At 45.6% G+C, this 13,359-nt stretch overlaps 1 protein-coding gene across 3 annotated transcripts in view; it reads right to left on the bottom strand.

Moving 5' to 3' along the window:
- The window catches only part of PMM2 (phosphomannomutase 2), a 38,640-nt gene that overhangs the window by 10,728 nt on the left and 14,553 nt on the right, over positions 1-13,359 (bottom strand). For all 3 annotated transcript variants that reach the window (XR_008475329.2, XR_001914726.4, XM_002755879.7), the window contains exons 5-7: positions 13,056-13,155; positions 12,515-12,590; positions 10,857-10,972 (exon numbers count right to left, since the gene is read on the bottom strand). Coding sequence is in view for 1 of the 3 variants with exons in the window: in XM_002755879.7 (XP_002755925.1) it covers positions 10,857-10,972; positions 12,515-12,590; positions 13,056-13,155 (292 nt within the window). In the remaining 2 variants the exon portion in view is untranslated. The remainder of the gene's footprint in view (positions 1-10,856; positions 10,973-12,514; positions 12,591-13,055; positions 13,156-13,359) is intronic.

Genomic DNA, 13,359 nt, shown 5'->3' with positions numbered 1-13,359 from the left:
AGTGCAGTGGCGCGATCTCGGCTCACCTGGAATCTCCACCTCCCAGGTTTAAGCAATTCGCCTGCCTCAGCCTCCAAAGTAGCTGGGACTATAGGTGCGCACCACCACACCTGGATATTTTTGCATTTTTAGTAGACACGGGGTTTCACCATGTTGGCCAGGCTGGTCTCAAACTCCTGGTCTCAAGTGATCTGCCCGCCTCAGCCTCCCAAAGTATTGGCATTACAGGGGTGAGCCACCATGACTGGCCTACAGTTCAACTTTGAAACGAAGATAACAGCTCTTTTCCCGAAATTAACCCCCTTCTTGCCTGTGGACCAGTCTGCCTTTGTCGGGCTAACACATTCGCTATAAGACTAAAAATTATGGCTTAGGAGCCATGCAGCCTCGGGCTACAAGAGCATGGACCTTCCCAAATTGCTCCTGGAAATAATATCACTGTCGTGAAACCAACCTAAGATTGTGCCTGAGATCTTTTGCAGACACTACATTCTGATACCGTAGCTGACAACACATGACAGTTCAATCAGTTCTTTATCAACCACTTCTTTGATCCCACCTAGGAACAGAGACAACAAGAAAAACTCACTTCCACCCATGATTTTGTGATATAGCTGGCCTAGAATTAGAACCGATACAATGCCATTTTAAAATGGGAAAACTGTTTCCATTCTCCTCACAATGACTGCTAGCCATGGCTTCTGTAAACTACTAAGATTACCTTGCAAAATGCAAAGAGAGGACAAGCTGCATACTTTCTCTTATCTGTAACTGCCAGAATTGCTGGCCTTTGTTTACCAAAGTAAGCACCCCCAGATAATTCCATCCTGGCACCAAGTAACCTAAAATTATGTGGACCCCACACCTTCCAAATAATGTATAAACTAATGTTTACCTTGACCTCTGTAAACCACTTAGGTGGCAATCGGAATGACAAAAGTCCCCTGGCCCTTGGAATGTCTGGAGCCCCCTCACCCTCGTCTCAGCCTGGGAAGTAACTGACAGCTTTCATTCCCAACTCCACTCTTCACCCCCACTCCCAAGGTGGTTTCGTGGGTATAAAAAGGTCTTGTCACTCTTCTTTCTCTGCCACGGGTTGGAGAGATGTGAGTCCTCCGTGGTCGCCGGCAATAAACCCTGCAATTTGGCATCCTTTTGTTCTGGTGTTGACTTTCTGTGCTAAGTTCAATGCAACAATTTCATCTCCGTGCTGACCAATCAGCAATCCCCACCTCCAGAACCCCTAACCAAGTTATCCTTAAGAACTCCGATCCTCAAATTCTTTTTTTTTTTTTTTCAACAGTGTCTCACCCTGTTGTCCAGGCTGGAGTGCAATGGCACGATCTTGGCTCACTGTAACCTCCCCTTCCCGGGTTAAAGCAATTCCCCTGCCTCATTCCCCGGAATAGCTGGAATTGCAGGCGTCTGCCACCAGGCCTGGCTTATTTTTTGTATCTATAGTAGAAACAGGGTTTCACCATGTTGGCCAGGCTGGTCTTGAACTCCTGACCTCGTGATCCACCTGGCTTGGCCTCCCAAAGTGCTGGGATTCCAGGTGTGAGCCATCGTGCCCGGCCCTAATCCCCAAATTCTTGGAGAGACTGATTTGAGTAATAAAACTCTAGTCTCCCATATAGCCAGCTCTGCATGAATTACTCTTCCTCTATTGCAATTCTGTTTTGATAAACTGGCTCCGTCTAGGCTGTGAGCAAGGAGAACCTGTCAAGGGGTTACAAATTTGTGGGCTCATCTGGGATCTCCCTTGTGGCTACCTGCCAGCGATTCAGTAGCCTCCTCACCTGTCGCTGGTGACAGATCCAGAGGCCAGTCCAGGCAGCCACCTAGTTCTCTTGGACTGGGGGCTGACTGGCACCGTCTCTACTGGCGGGGTGCTGCCAACCCATGCTGTATGGATTTAACTGCAATAGACAAACAGTCCAGGGGAAACTTCCTGTAACCGTAGCCGCATCACAGGGTGTATGCAGCCTCATCATGGGATGTCTGCCTGTAGCTCCATCACAGGGCATCTCTAGCCCTATTACGTGACACCTGTGTGTAGCCCCAGCACTGGGTATCTGCCCTAATTATATATGGAGAATAGGGGACTCGTTTGGAGGAATACTCTTGGTTTGTGATTTGGTCTGGAATCTGTCTGGAAGGCGTTTTACTTGTCTGTTTTGTTGTACGTGTTGGTCTACGTTGCAGAGAGGTCTAAAGGAAACGCTGATGGAATCCATCAGGGTCTCTCGGTTTGTCTGGTTAGTCACATTCGCTGAACCCTGAAGGACTTGTCAGCGGAAGCTCTACAGGCCTGTCTCGAGGGTGACCATTGCTCTTCCATCTGGCTCAGAGATCATCCTCTAAATTCTGGCTGGAAGGCGTCCCTTTCCACCTCAAGTGCAGTGGGTCAAAGATGACAGGGATCCATGGGAGCAAGTTTGAGTCTTGCCAGGCTGACGTTGGGCACTGAACATAGTCACTAGTTTTGTCATGTGTATTCTGCTCTGGCCAGGATGAAAAATGTTTATTCAGTTTCCCATGTAGCTTGTTGGGCAGCATCTTGAAAAACTGAGAGGCGTGGTGGCTCATGCCTGTAATCCCAGCACTTTGGGAGGCCTAGGTGGGTAGATTACCGGAGTTCAGGAGTTCGAGACCAGCATGGCAAACATGGTGAAACCCTGGCTGTACCAAAAATACAAAAATTAGCCGGGCATGGTGGTGCACACCTGTAGTCCCAGCTACTTGGGAGGCTGAGGCAGGAGAATCGCTGGAACCCAGCAGGTGGAGGTTGTGGTGAGCTGAGATTGCATCACTATCACCCAGTCTACACAACAAGAGTGAAACTTTGTCTCTAAATAAATAAATAAGATGGAGAGGCTTTTGCCTGTGGTTCCATGACACAGAAATGGATGATTTTCTTTTGCAATGTGGCTTGGCCCCCACAGTGAGGGTGCAGTGAGCAGGGTCATCAAGAGCTGCTCTGTTTTTCTGGAAGCGACAGAGAAAGGGTACCCAGAAACCTGGTATCCCGGCAAAAAGGGTAAACCTTTCTTACCAGCCAGGCTTCTGGCCCCTCTCCCTGTGTGTGAAGGGAAAACATCACTGTTTGTCTCCTCTGCCAGTGTTTGATTAATACAAAAAACCTTGTGAGTTTAGTCTTAGGCACTAGTGAATCTGTTGCACTTTGTGCTGTGAATACAAATTCCTAGCTACTCGGGAGGCTGAGGCAGGAAAATCACTTGATCCTGGGAGGTGGAGGCTGCAGTGAGCCAAGATTGCGCCACTGCACTCCAGCCTGGGTGATAGAGTAAGACTCCGTCAACAAAGAAAACAAAAAACAAAGGCACAGCCAACTCTCACACGCCTCAGATGAAGCAAACATCTCCCCTCCTCACTCAGTGACTTAGGTGGGGGAGTCAGTATTCACACATTAACACGACACACCTTTCCAGAACACCTACCACCTGCCAGGCATTGCTTTAGCAGCTGGAAATATAGTGCAAAGCAAACCCACTCACAGCTGCTTCCTCTGTCATGGAGAGCAGTACCACAGAACAGAATGTGGACATAGGAGCCCTCTAAGCCCTCTGTCCAAGCCAGCCTGGCAAACTGGCCACTTCCAAACTTTGCTGCAACCCAAACCAGATAAGGTTTCCCTCTTCTCTAGTTTTATGTCCTGAAAAACTTGACTTTGGGACCATGTTGGGGTACCCTCTCTTGGTATCCAGCATCCAGAGGGCACGAATTTCGGGGTTCATGTCAGGTGGTTGGTTTGAGAGGACATGTGACAGTGTCATATCTAGCCTTAAGAATTCTCTTGAGTAAAGGCCTTTTCCAGCTTGAAAATGACGGTCCTGAATTTCTGGGAGGAGCAGTGGTAACAGCCCTCGGCTTTAGCTCCGCAGCTGAAGTTCTGCTACTTCATAGTGGTAGCCTGGGTTTTGTTCTCAGATCAGGGAATGGGTCTTCTCTGGTTTGTTATTTGTGTAACTTTTTTTTCTTGCCATTTATCAATTCTTTCCCCACCATGGACAGCTTCTAATTTCCTACATTAAATTTTCCTTTCCCGAAACTACCTTTGGTGAGATTCTAAAACCCACAGAAAACTGCTTACTATCTCTTTGAGACATCTTATGCTTCCGTGGTTAAGTCATAATCTTAGATAAGATTATTAAGTTTGCTGGGTCAAGTTCAAAAGCCAGAAATATCGGCTATTATGGCTAGACTCTGGCAGTAAGAAATTTAAAAATATTTTGTTAAAAAGAGCTCTACAGTTAAAATCAGCTTAACTAAAATGGACATCTAAGTTAAATACATATACATATACATATAACTACATTTAAAAGGCCTTTGTAGGCCAGGTGTGGTGGCTCACGCCTGTAATCCCAGCACTTTGGGAGGCCATGGCAGATGGATCACCTGAAGTCGGGAGTTCACGACCAGCCTGACCAACATGGTGAAACACCGTCTGTACTAAAAATGCAAAAATTAGCCAGGCATGGTGGTGTGCACCTGTAATCCCAGCTACTTGGGAGACTGAGGCAGGAGAATCGCTTGAGCCTGGGAGGCGGAGGTTGTAGTGAGCCAAGATTGTGCCACTGTACTCCAGTCTGGGTGACAGAGTGAGACCAAAAAAAAAAAAAAAAAAAAGCAACTGTGTCCTTACTGGGCTGGCAAGTGGTGGAGCCAGATCTGGGTCTACTTGGTCCACACTGATACAAAGCTTTTTTAAGCTAATTTTATTTTTTGTTTATTTGAGACAGAATCTCGCTCTATCACCCAGGCTACAGAGCAGTGGGACAATCTTGGCTCACTGTAATCTTGAACTTCTGGGCTCAAGTGATCCTCCCTAGTAGCCTCCCTAGTAGCCAAGGTTACAGGGATTACCCAGCTCTCCCTAGTAGCCAAGGTAGTCTCAGCCTCCCTAGTAGCCAAGGTTACAGGGATTACCCAGCTCCTTTTCTCAATTTGATTTAAAAATTTTATTTTTCAATAGGTAGCACACATTCATACAGTTCAAACATATTAAGAAAGAATAAGATCTAGGTGGCAATTATCTTTCCGGTCCTTGTCCCCTTCCCCATAGTAAGCCCTATAATTTTCATCCTTTCAGATTCCTTTTACGCATTTATAAGCTAACAAATTCTTTTCCTCTCTTCAGACAAAAATGTAGCACATTACTTATGTTGTCCTGCACTTTGCTTTGTTTGCCTAACAAAAAGCCCTAGAGCTGGGCCCCCACGGACTGTTTTTACAGCTACATGGCATCCCACTGCTGAGACAGACCACTGTTCTGTGGCCAGCCTCCTGAGGAGCGGCGGGGGCTGTCCCCAACCCCAAACCCTCTGCCTGAATCTTGCACACATACTTGAGTGCACTGATAGCCAAATTACCCAAAATGGAAACGCTCATTCAAAAACTGAACCAGCTGCTGCTAATGTTTATGAAGCCTTTCAAATAAAGGCAAGATGACTTTTACGGAAAGCATGGATACGTAGAGGCTCTCTTGCCTGCGGATTCAGGGTGACTGAAGGGTGATCCAACCGGTGTGATTCCTGCAGAAAGCCATGTGGAACCATGTGTGGTCCTGTCCTCGCTGCCTTTGCCATCTCTCTCTACAGCAAACCAAGGCGCTCCACGCCAGGCCCAGGGCCTCCATGCTCAACTCAGAGCCAGGTTTTAAGAAATGCTGGCTTTTGTGGCTGACGGGAAGAATGACAGGGTTTCTGAAGATGGTAAGTATTTTGAAAAGCAATGGCCAATGCCTCATTTCTTCACTCTGCTCTCCTGACTTGCTCCAAGCAGAGGGCACCCTTTATGCAACCCCAGACCCTGCCTCCTGGAGGCTGTGCTGCCGGAAGGGGCTGCTGGCAGGCTGCTAAGCCTCAGGGCCTGGCTAAGAAATGGCTTTTTTTACTGACAGCTGTCACCTCAGGGCCATTTCCCTGGAAGCCAACAAAAGCAGTAAGCTTCATTAGGAAAGGAAAAAGCCCCAGCTTTCTAAATGTCTATCACTGAAAATGCAAAGCATAAGGCTAGCATTTGGATTGCTCTGTGCCTAGCATTTCAAGAACTGATATGTTGTTTGAAGGTTTAGATGGATGGACTGCTAATTTCCATTTCTAGAAAACCAACGATGAAAAGGATCAGAGAAGAGGGCAAAGAATTGTGTGAGAATGTTCGCCACAGCATTAGTTCTAAGAGCAAAAATTCTTAAACTACCCAATGTGCCTCTATAAGGGACGTGGGTAAACTGTGTAATGAGAGACTCTTATACAGCCATTAAAAATCTTCTCTGCAAAGAACAGTCACTAACATGAGAAAAATGAAATATGTTAAGAGAAAGAAAACTAAAACAAAAATAACAGGTAAGGGTCCCACTTCTGGGATCGTATAGCTAGAGAGGCTGGAAGTTGTTGGGTGATTACAGGTGACTTTCCTTTTCTTCTTCACAGATTCTCTAATTTTCTATAATGAATGTACAGTTTAATTTACAATAGGGAAAAAGCCTTCCATTAAATATTCACTTTTTAAAAAGTAGGTAAGATTTTAAAAATAGAATCTAAGCACGGTAATGCAATGGTTAAACAGAATAGAAAACCCTCCATTTCCTAAATGAAGAATTCCCAAAAGAAGTCATTTTCTGATTATCCAAGAACTGTGTTCCATTCTGCAAAGTCTCAACTGAGGCCTCTAGATGGCTATTTACAAGAAGCAAGAATGTCATCATTACAGAACAATCTGCTGCAGTGTGTCTCAACAGCTCTCCTCTCCGTCTGTAAGAAATGGTACCAAACTAGAGAAGGACTGAGGAAGCTTCCGGGCATTCCTTAGATCCTGGGTGTCATTTCCTTAGCTTAATTTTTCTTTAAAGATATGGAGTCAGATAGTGATCTTTTCGAAAGCCTGCATTGAAAGCATTTCTGCATCAAAAGCCTTTCAACAAAAGGATGTGGTTATAAAACCATTTCTGTCAGCAAGAAAAAACTTGAATGCTACACGTATTCAGAGTACCCAGTTCATTGGGATTTACAACAAGATCTTTCTACCCGGCTGAGAGAGCTTACTGTAGTGGAAAGCACACTCATTTAAACAGCAGGTATCACTGGTTGTGGTAGTGCACACCTGTCATCACAGCTACTTGGGAGGCTGATGCCGGATGATTGCTTGAACTCAGGAGTTCGAGTACAGTCTGGGCAACACAGCAAGACCCTGTGTTTATTTTTTTTAAAGAGCAGGCATCTCTTTGAGAACCTAATTTCAATTATTTTGGATATGTATCTGTAAATGGCTATGACATTTAACATTTCCCAAAACACTGCACAAGAGTTCTAATTTCTCTACACCCTTGCCAACATTTATTTTTTAAAAAACAGCCATCCTGGGTCGGATGCAGTGGCTCATGCCTGTAATCCCAGCACTTTGGGAGGCCGAGGTAGGTGGATCACCTGAGGTCGGGAGTTTGAGACCAGCCTGACCCTCAGCTAGAAACCCCATCTCTACTAAAAATATAAAATTACACACACACACAAATTAGCTGGGCGTGGTGACACATGCCTGTAATCCCAGCTACTTGGGAGGCTGAGGCAGGAGAACTGCTTGAACCGAGGAGGGACATTGCACTCCACTCCGGCAACAAGGGTGAAATCCATCTCAAAAAAAAATAAATAAAAAATAGGCATCCTGGCTGAGTGTGGTAGCTCATGCCTATAATCGTAGCGCTTTGGGAGGTCGAGGTGGGCAGATCACTTGAGGTCATGAGTTTGAGACCAGGCTGGCCAGGCATGGCCCAGTCTCTACTAACAATAAAAACTTAGCTGGGTGCGGTGGTGGGCACCTGTCAGCTACTCAGGAGGCTCACATATGATTATAGCTTGAACCCAGGAGGCAGAAGTTGCAGTGAGCCAAGATTGTACCACTGCACTCCCACCTGGGCAACAGAACAAAACTCCATCTCAAAATAAAATTTAAAAAAAAAAAAAAAAAAAAAGCCATCCTGGAGGGTGTGGGGTTTATCTCATTGTGATTTTTATTTGCATTTCCTTGAACACTGATGTTGAGTCTTTTTTCATATACCCATTAGCCATATGTATGTCTTCTTTGGAGAAGTGTCTATTCAAGTCCTTTGCTCATTTTTTAAATTGGGTTTTTTTTTTTTGCCACCAAGTTGCTGGAGATTCTTCTGCATTTTGGATACTAGTCCTTTATCAGATGCATGGTTTACCAATGTTTTCTTCCCTCTGTGGGTGCTTGTTTATTCTGCTTATTTCCCACTGTGCGGAAGCTTTCTAGCTTGATGTTGTCCCACTTATTTTGCTTTTTTTTTGTTGCCTGTATTTTTGGTGTCATATCCAAAAGATCACTACCTTTTCCCTAATTTTTTTTTTTAAGAAGTTTTACAGTTTCAGGTCCTGTGTTTAAGTCTTTAATCCATGGGTAGATGGCCAAAAGGAAGAAGTTGGGATCTCAAAGAGGTATCTGTACTCCCAGGTTCACTGAAACATTATTCGTAATGGCTAAGATATGGAAACTCATGTGTCTACTGACAGAAGAAGGGAGAAAGAAAATGGAGTATATTCTGGCGGTGCGCAGCAACTCATGCCTGTAATCCCAGCACTTTGGGAGGCTGAGGCACATGGACCTCTTGAGGCCAGGATTTTGAGACCAGTGTAGCCAACATGGTAAAACCCTGTCTCTATTAAAAATATAAACATTAGCTGGGTGTGGTCACAGGCTCCTGTAATCCCAGCTACTACTTGGGAGGCTGAGGCATGAGAATCACTTGAACCAAGGAGGCAGAGGTTGCAGTGAGCCAAGATGGTGCCACTGCACTCCCGCCTGGGTGACAGAGTGAGACTCCCTCAAGAAAAAAAAAAGAGAGAGAGAGAAAATGTAGTATATTCATACAATGAAACATTATTCAGCCTTAAAAAAGAAGGCAGTCTTGCGATTTGCGACAGCATGGGTAAACTGAGAAGACATATTGAGTGAAATAAGCCACTCACGGAAGGATGAATACTGCATGATTCCACCTGTATCAGATACCTAAAGTGCTAAAGTCATATAAGCAGAGAAAACGACGGTGGTTGCCAGGGACCGGGTGGTGGAGGAGGGAGATGGAGGGCAGTTGTTCAATGGGTGTAAAGTTTCAGTATGTAAGATATGTAAGTTCAACAGATCTGCTGGACAAACAGAAGTGCCTCTAGTTCACAATACCATACATATTGTGCACTTAGAAACTTGCAAAGAGGGAATATCTCATGTTAAGTGTTCTTATAACAATAGCAACAACAACAAAAAATCTCAAACCACCCCCAAAACCAAAGGGGCACAATGATTAAACTCACGAAACTGAATGTTAAAAATGTGCAGCTTTTATCAATTATATTTCAATAAAGCCATTTAAAATGTACAAAGAACAGGCAGACTTCTTTTGGTGCCACCAGCTCTGTCATTAGCTGTGTGACCTTGGGAAAAGGCCTTGCTCTTTATGGGTTCCAGTTTTATCATTCTGAAAGCAACAAACAAGCTTCTACTATCCCCAAGCACCCCTCATGCTGGAAGACTGGCGTGGGGACCCTGCTGAAAGGCACCCCTTTCATGGGCAGATCTTAGCAGAGCAGCAGGGATTTTCGAATGGACCAGAGATCGGGGGGATGAAAAACTCTGAATATGCGGCATTTATGAGGCACCTGCTGGATGCAGGATGGCGAGAGAACCTGAAAGGGGCCTGCTGATGGCAAAGTAATGAACACCCCCAGGCTGCATGTGGGAGGGAAGCAGAGGGGCCCAGACAAAGAGAGGGACTGAAAAGGTGATGGGGCCTGGCGCAGTCCCTCATGCCTGCACCCCAGAACTTTGAGAGGCTGAAATGGGTAGATGGCTTCAGCCCAGGAGTTTGAGATCAGTCTGGCCAACATGGTGAAACCCCATCTCCACCAAAACCACAAAAGTTAGCCAGGTGTGGTGGTGCATGCCCGTAATATCAGCTATTCAGGAGGCTGAGGCACAAGAATTGCTTAAACCTGGGAGGCAGAGTTCGAAGTGAGCCAAGATTACAACACTGCACACTCGAGCCTGGGTCACGGAGTGAGACACGGTTTCAAAAAAAAAAAAAAAGGAGCTGACCCTAAGCTGGGTGGTGAGCAACTGCTGCTGGGCCCTTGATGGCAGCAATGCCTCTCTGACCTGCTGGGGATCCACCTTGTCCCAGGGAGAGGATGCCTGGGGACATTTCTTCTATGTAGTCCTCCTGCTGGCCCCGGCCTTTAACACTGGGCTCTGCTCTCCATTCCCAGTTTAGATTTGGTCCTGGACTCGGGATTTCTGACATCTCTTGGGGGCAGCTCCAAGTACCCACTGTGTGTGATGTCTGGGACTCGCTCAGCCTCTTCACTGTCGCTAATGCCCTCTCCTGAGTTTCAGGCTCATGAGATCATTCCCTCCCATAGTTCATGAACCCCCACATTCAACTTCAATGAATGCTTCAGGGGAACAAATACAGTGCAGTAAAGACAGACAGAAACAGCCAGAGCTTTGAAACGCAGAGGGCTTGACGGCAGCACTGGGGACTTGTGATCTTGAAGGCACATGGGGTGGCCAATGTTTAACTCCAAAGCCAAACTGAAAAGGATCGACTAACACACAGTGTGACCCTCGCCTCCATGGAGGTGTCAGGGGTCTGAGCTCAGAGGGAAAGGAGGCTGAATGCCCTCCATCTCCAGGACAGAAGCCACTGTTCACTTTGAGCAGGGCCGGTGGGTCAAGTGCGGGTGTGGGAAAAACAGCCCATTTGTCAGTTTTCCCCGTCAAGCCCAAATGGAACAACGAAGCCGCACAAACAGTTCCCTACTTACTGGCATGGTTTTGTCTCCAAAGAAATGAATGGTCCTATAACCGTCATTTTCCACGTGTCGCAGGCAGTATCTCTTGTCCCATCCATCAGGAAAGACATCAAAGCTGATCTGGCCTCCTGCCGGGTGGGGATGGAGGACACAAAAGCAAAAGGTGAAAAAGAGGCTAATGATACGTCACTGAAAAAACAATTTACTCTTTGTCAGTTAGTGGATTGCCAAGGTTGATTTTCAGTACCCTAGTCTGCTACTTGGACTACTTCATGGACAGGCTCTAGAAATTCATTCTACATTATATTTTTTTCCAGCATTTCACCTCGGTCTAAAATTGAGACACAGGGTGCCAACTCTGAGGGAGAAATGCATTTACATTTAAGCGCCCTGTCAAGCATGTGGTTTAAATGAAGCATGCTTATGAAAAATCTGATAGCAGCCTCACTCTGCTGTGCTTATCCCAAGCTCTAACACATGCTCAGTGGAAAATGCCTGGAAGCAGGCTGCATCTGGCATATTTTGGAGGAAAAACGAAAATCTTCACTGAAGGTGATTTATAGGCAGCTGTCATGAGCAACAAAAACCCTTTCAAAGCTTTGTCAGAAAGATGTCCATCTCCCAGTTCACGAGAACAACCCACCCACTCATTTGTTAAATATAATCTCTTTGCCATTCCAATTTTCCTACAACCTCTACCTTTATGAAAACTAGTAAGAGGAGGCTTTAAGCAATGACTCATTTGCACTGACAAGAGACATTGGTGTGTGAAGCATCTGATAGGCATATTCTAGCAGAAGACAAGCCTGAGACGTCCATGTTACAGGAAGAATTCTGCATTAGACACCAGGAAAACAACAGTTTTGTGAACTTGGACAAGTCTCTTCTCCTTTCTGGGCCTCAGTTTCTTGATCTGTAAAAGCAACCCAAGTGGCTCCTACGGTTCCTTGCTGTTGAAACGTTACATTATTCCAAAACATCAGTCTAGTTTACCTGAGGGGTTCAATTCCATGTCTCTCTTAGAGTTCATTATTGTGCTTTTCTTCCACCCAAAGGTGTGGGAAGTTCCTTTTTTTGGGGGGGGATGGAGTCTCACTCTGTCACTAGGCTGGAGTGCAGTGGCCCAATCTCAGTTCACTACAACCTCTGCCTCCGGGGTTCAAGCAATTCACCTGCCTCAGCCTCCTCAGTAGCTAGTTGGGACTACTGGCGCACACCACCATGCTAATTTTTTTATTTTTTAGTAGAGATGAGGTTTCACTAGGTTGGCCAGGATGGTCTCGAACTCCTGACCTCAGGTGATCCGCCCACCTGGGCCTCCCAAAGTGCTGGGATTACAAGCATGAACCACTGCGTCTGACTGAAATTCCTAGTCTAGTAATCAAAATGCTCCTCTTTTGACCAGAGAAGTGCAGGTAGGAGGAATCCTGTCGGGTAAGAACTTAGACCAAGCCCAACAGCCTGGAAGCTGTTTCCTGACTAGGCAAGTCCTATTACGGCTGATTATGCAAAAAAGAGAGTGGCTGCTTTTTGTCTACAGGTTGGACTGCTCACGTAATCTTCCTGCACACCTAAAACTGTTCATACTCCATTATCGATAGCTTACTGGCCCACAACACACTCTGGGAAATGGGTGTCCAAGTCCAGAACACAGACAATATATACAATACCTATGGAAAATGTGAGGCCTTTGCCCGCGAACTCTTTCTGTAGATCTGCTACAAACTTTTGTCTTATGTTTTCTTTCTGGGAAAAACAAAAAGATACCATCTCTTGTATTGCAGTTTAGAAAGCATACTTTTAACTACTGGCCATAAGGTGAATATCTTATTTACTTACTCATTTAGTTTTTGAGCTGGGGTCTCACTGTGTCACCCAGGCTGGAATGCAGTGGCATGATCACAGCTCACAGCAGCTCCAACCTCCCAGGCTCAAGTGATCCTCTCACCTCAGCCAAACAAATAGCTGGGATCACAGATGCAAGCCACCAGGCTCGGCTTTTTTTTTTTTTTTTTTTTTTTTTTTATTATTTGTAGAGATGAGGTCTCACTATGTTGCCCAGGCTGGTCTTGAACTCCTGGGTTCAAGTGATCCTCCTATTTTGGACTTCCAAAGTTTTGGGATTATAGGTGTGAGCCACCACATCGGGCCACGTCTTGTCTTATTTTCATAAACCCAGCCATTCACCAAAGGTATTTCAGAAAGACTTACTTTATCAAGTTCGTAGAACTCAATGCGTTCTTCTTGGCTGCAGCTTCTTCCAATAGGGGACACATTTAACATCCCATTTCGGAATTCAATGAAAGTACCCCTGGGAATGAAAGGGTGACAGAGGTTCCCCAAAACACATTATTTATTCGGGCAACATCATAAATAAAGAGCCTAAAATCTCAGGAAATTCTAAAAAGCAGAGGCTGGTGGGGTCAATGTTTCTCAGCTCTGTGCTGTGTGATATGGTAGCCATGAACCACTGTGACTATTTAGACCTGAAATGTGGCTAATCTGAAATTGAGAT

The sequence above is a fragment of the Callithrix jacchus genome, chromosome 12, assembly GCF_049354715.1.
Source record: "Callithrix jacchus isolate 240 chromosome 12, calJac240_pri, whole genome shotgun sequence".
Classification (NCBI taxonomy): domain Eukaryota; kingdom Metazoa; phylum Chordata; class Mammalia; order Primates; family Cebidae; genus Callithrix; species Callithrix jacchus.
Note: the sequence above shows the minus strand (reverse complement) of the source record. Positions and strands in the feature narration are given on the sequence as shown.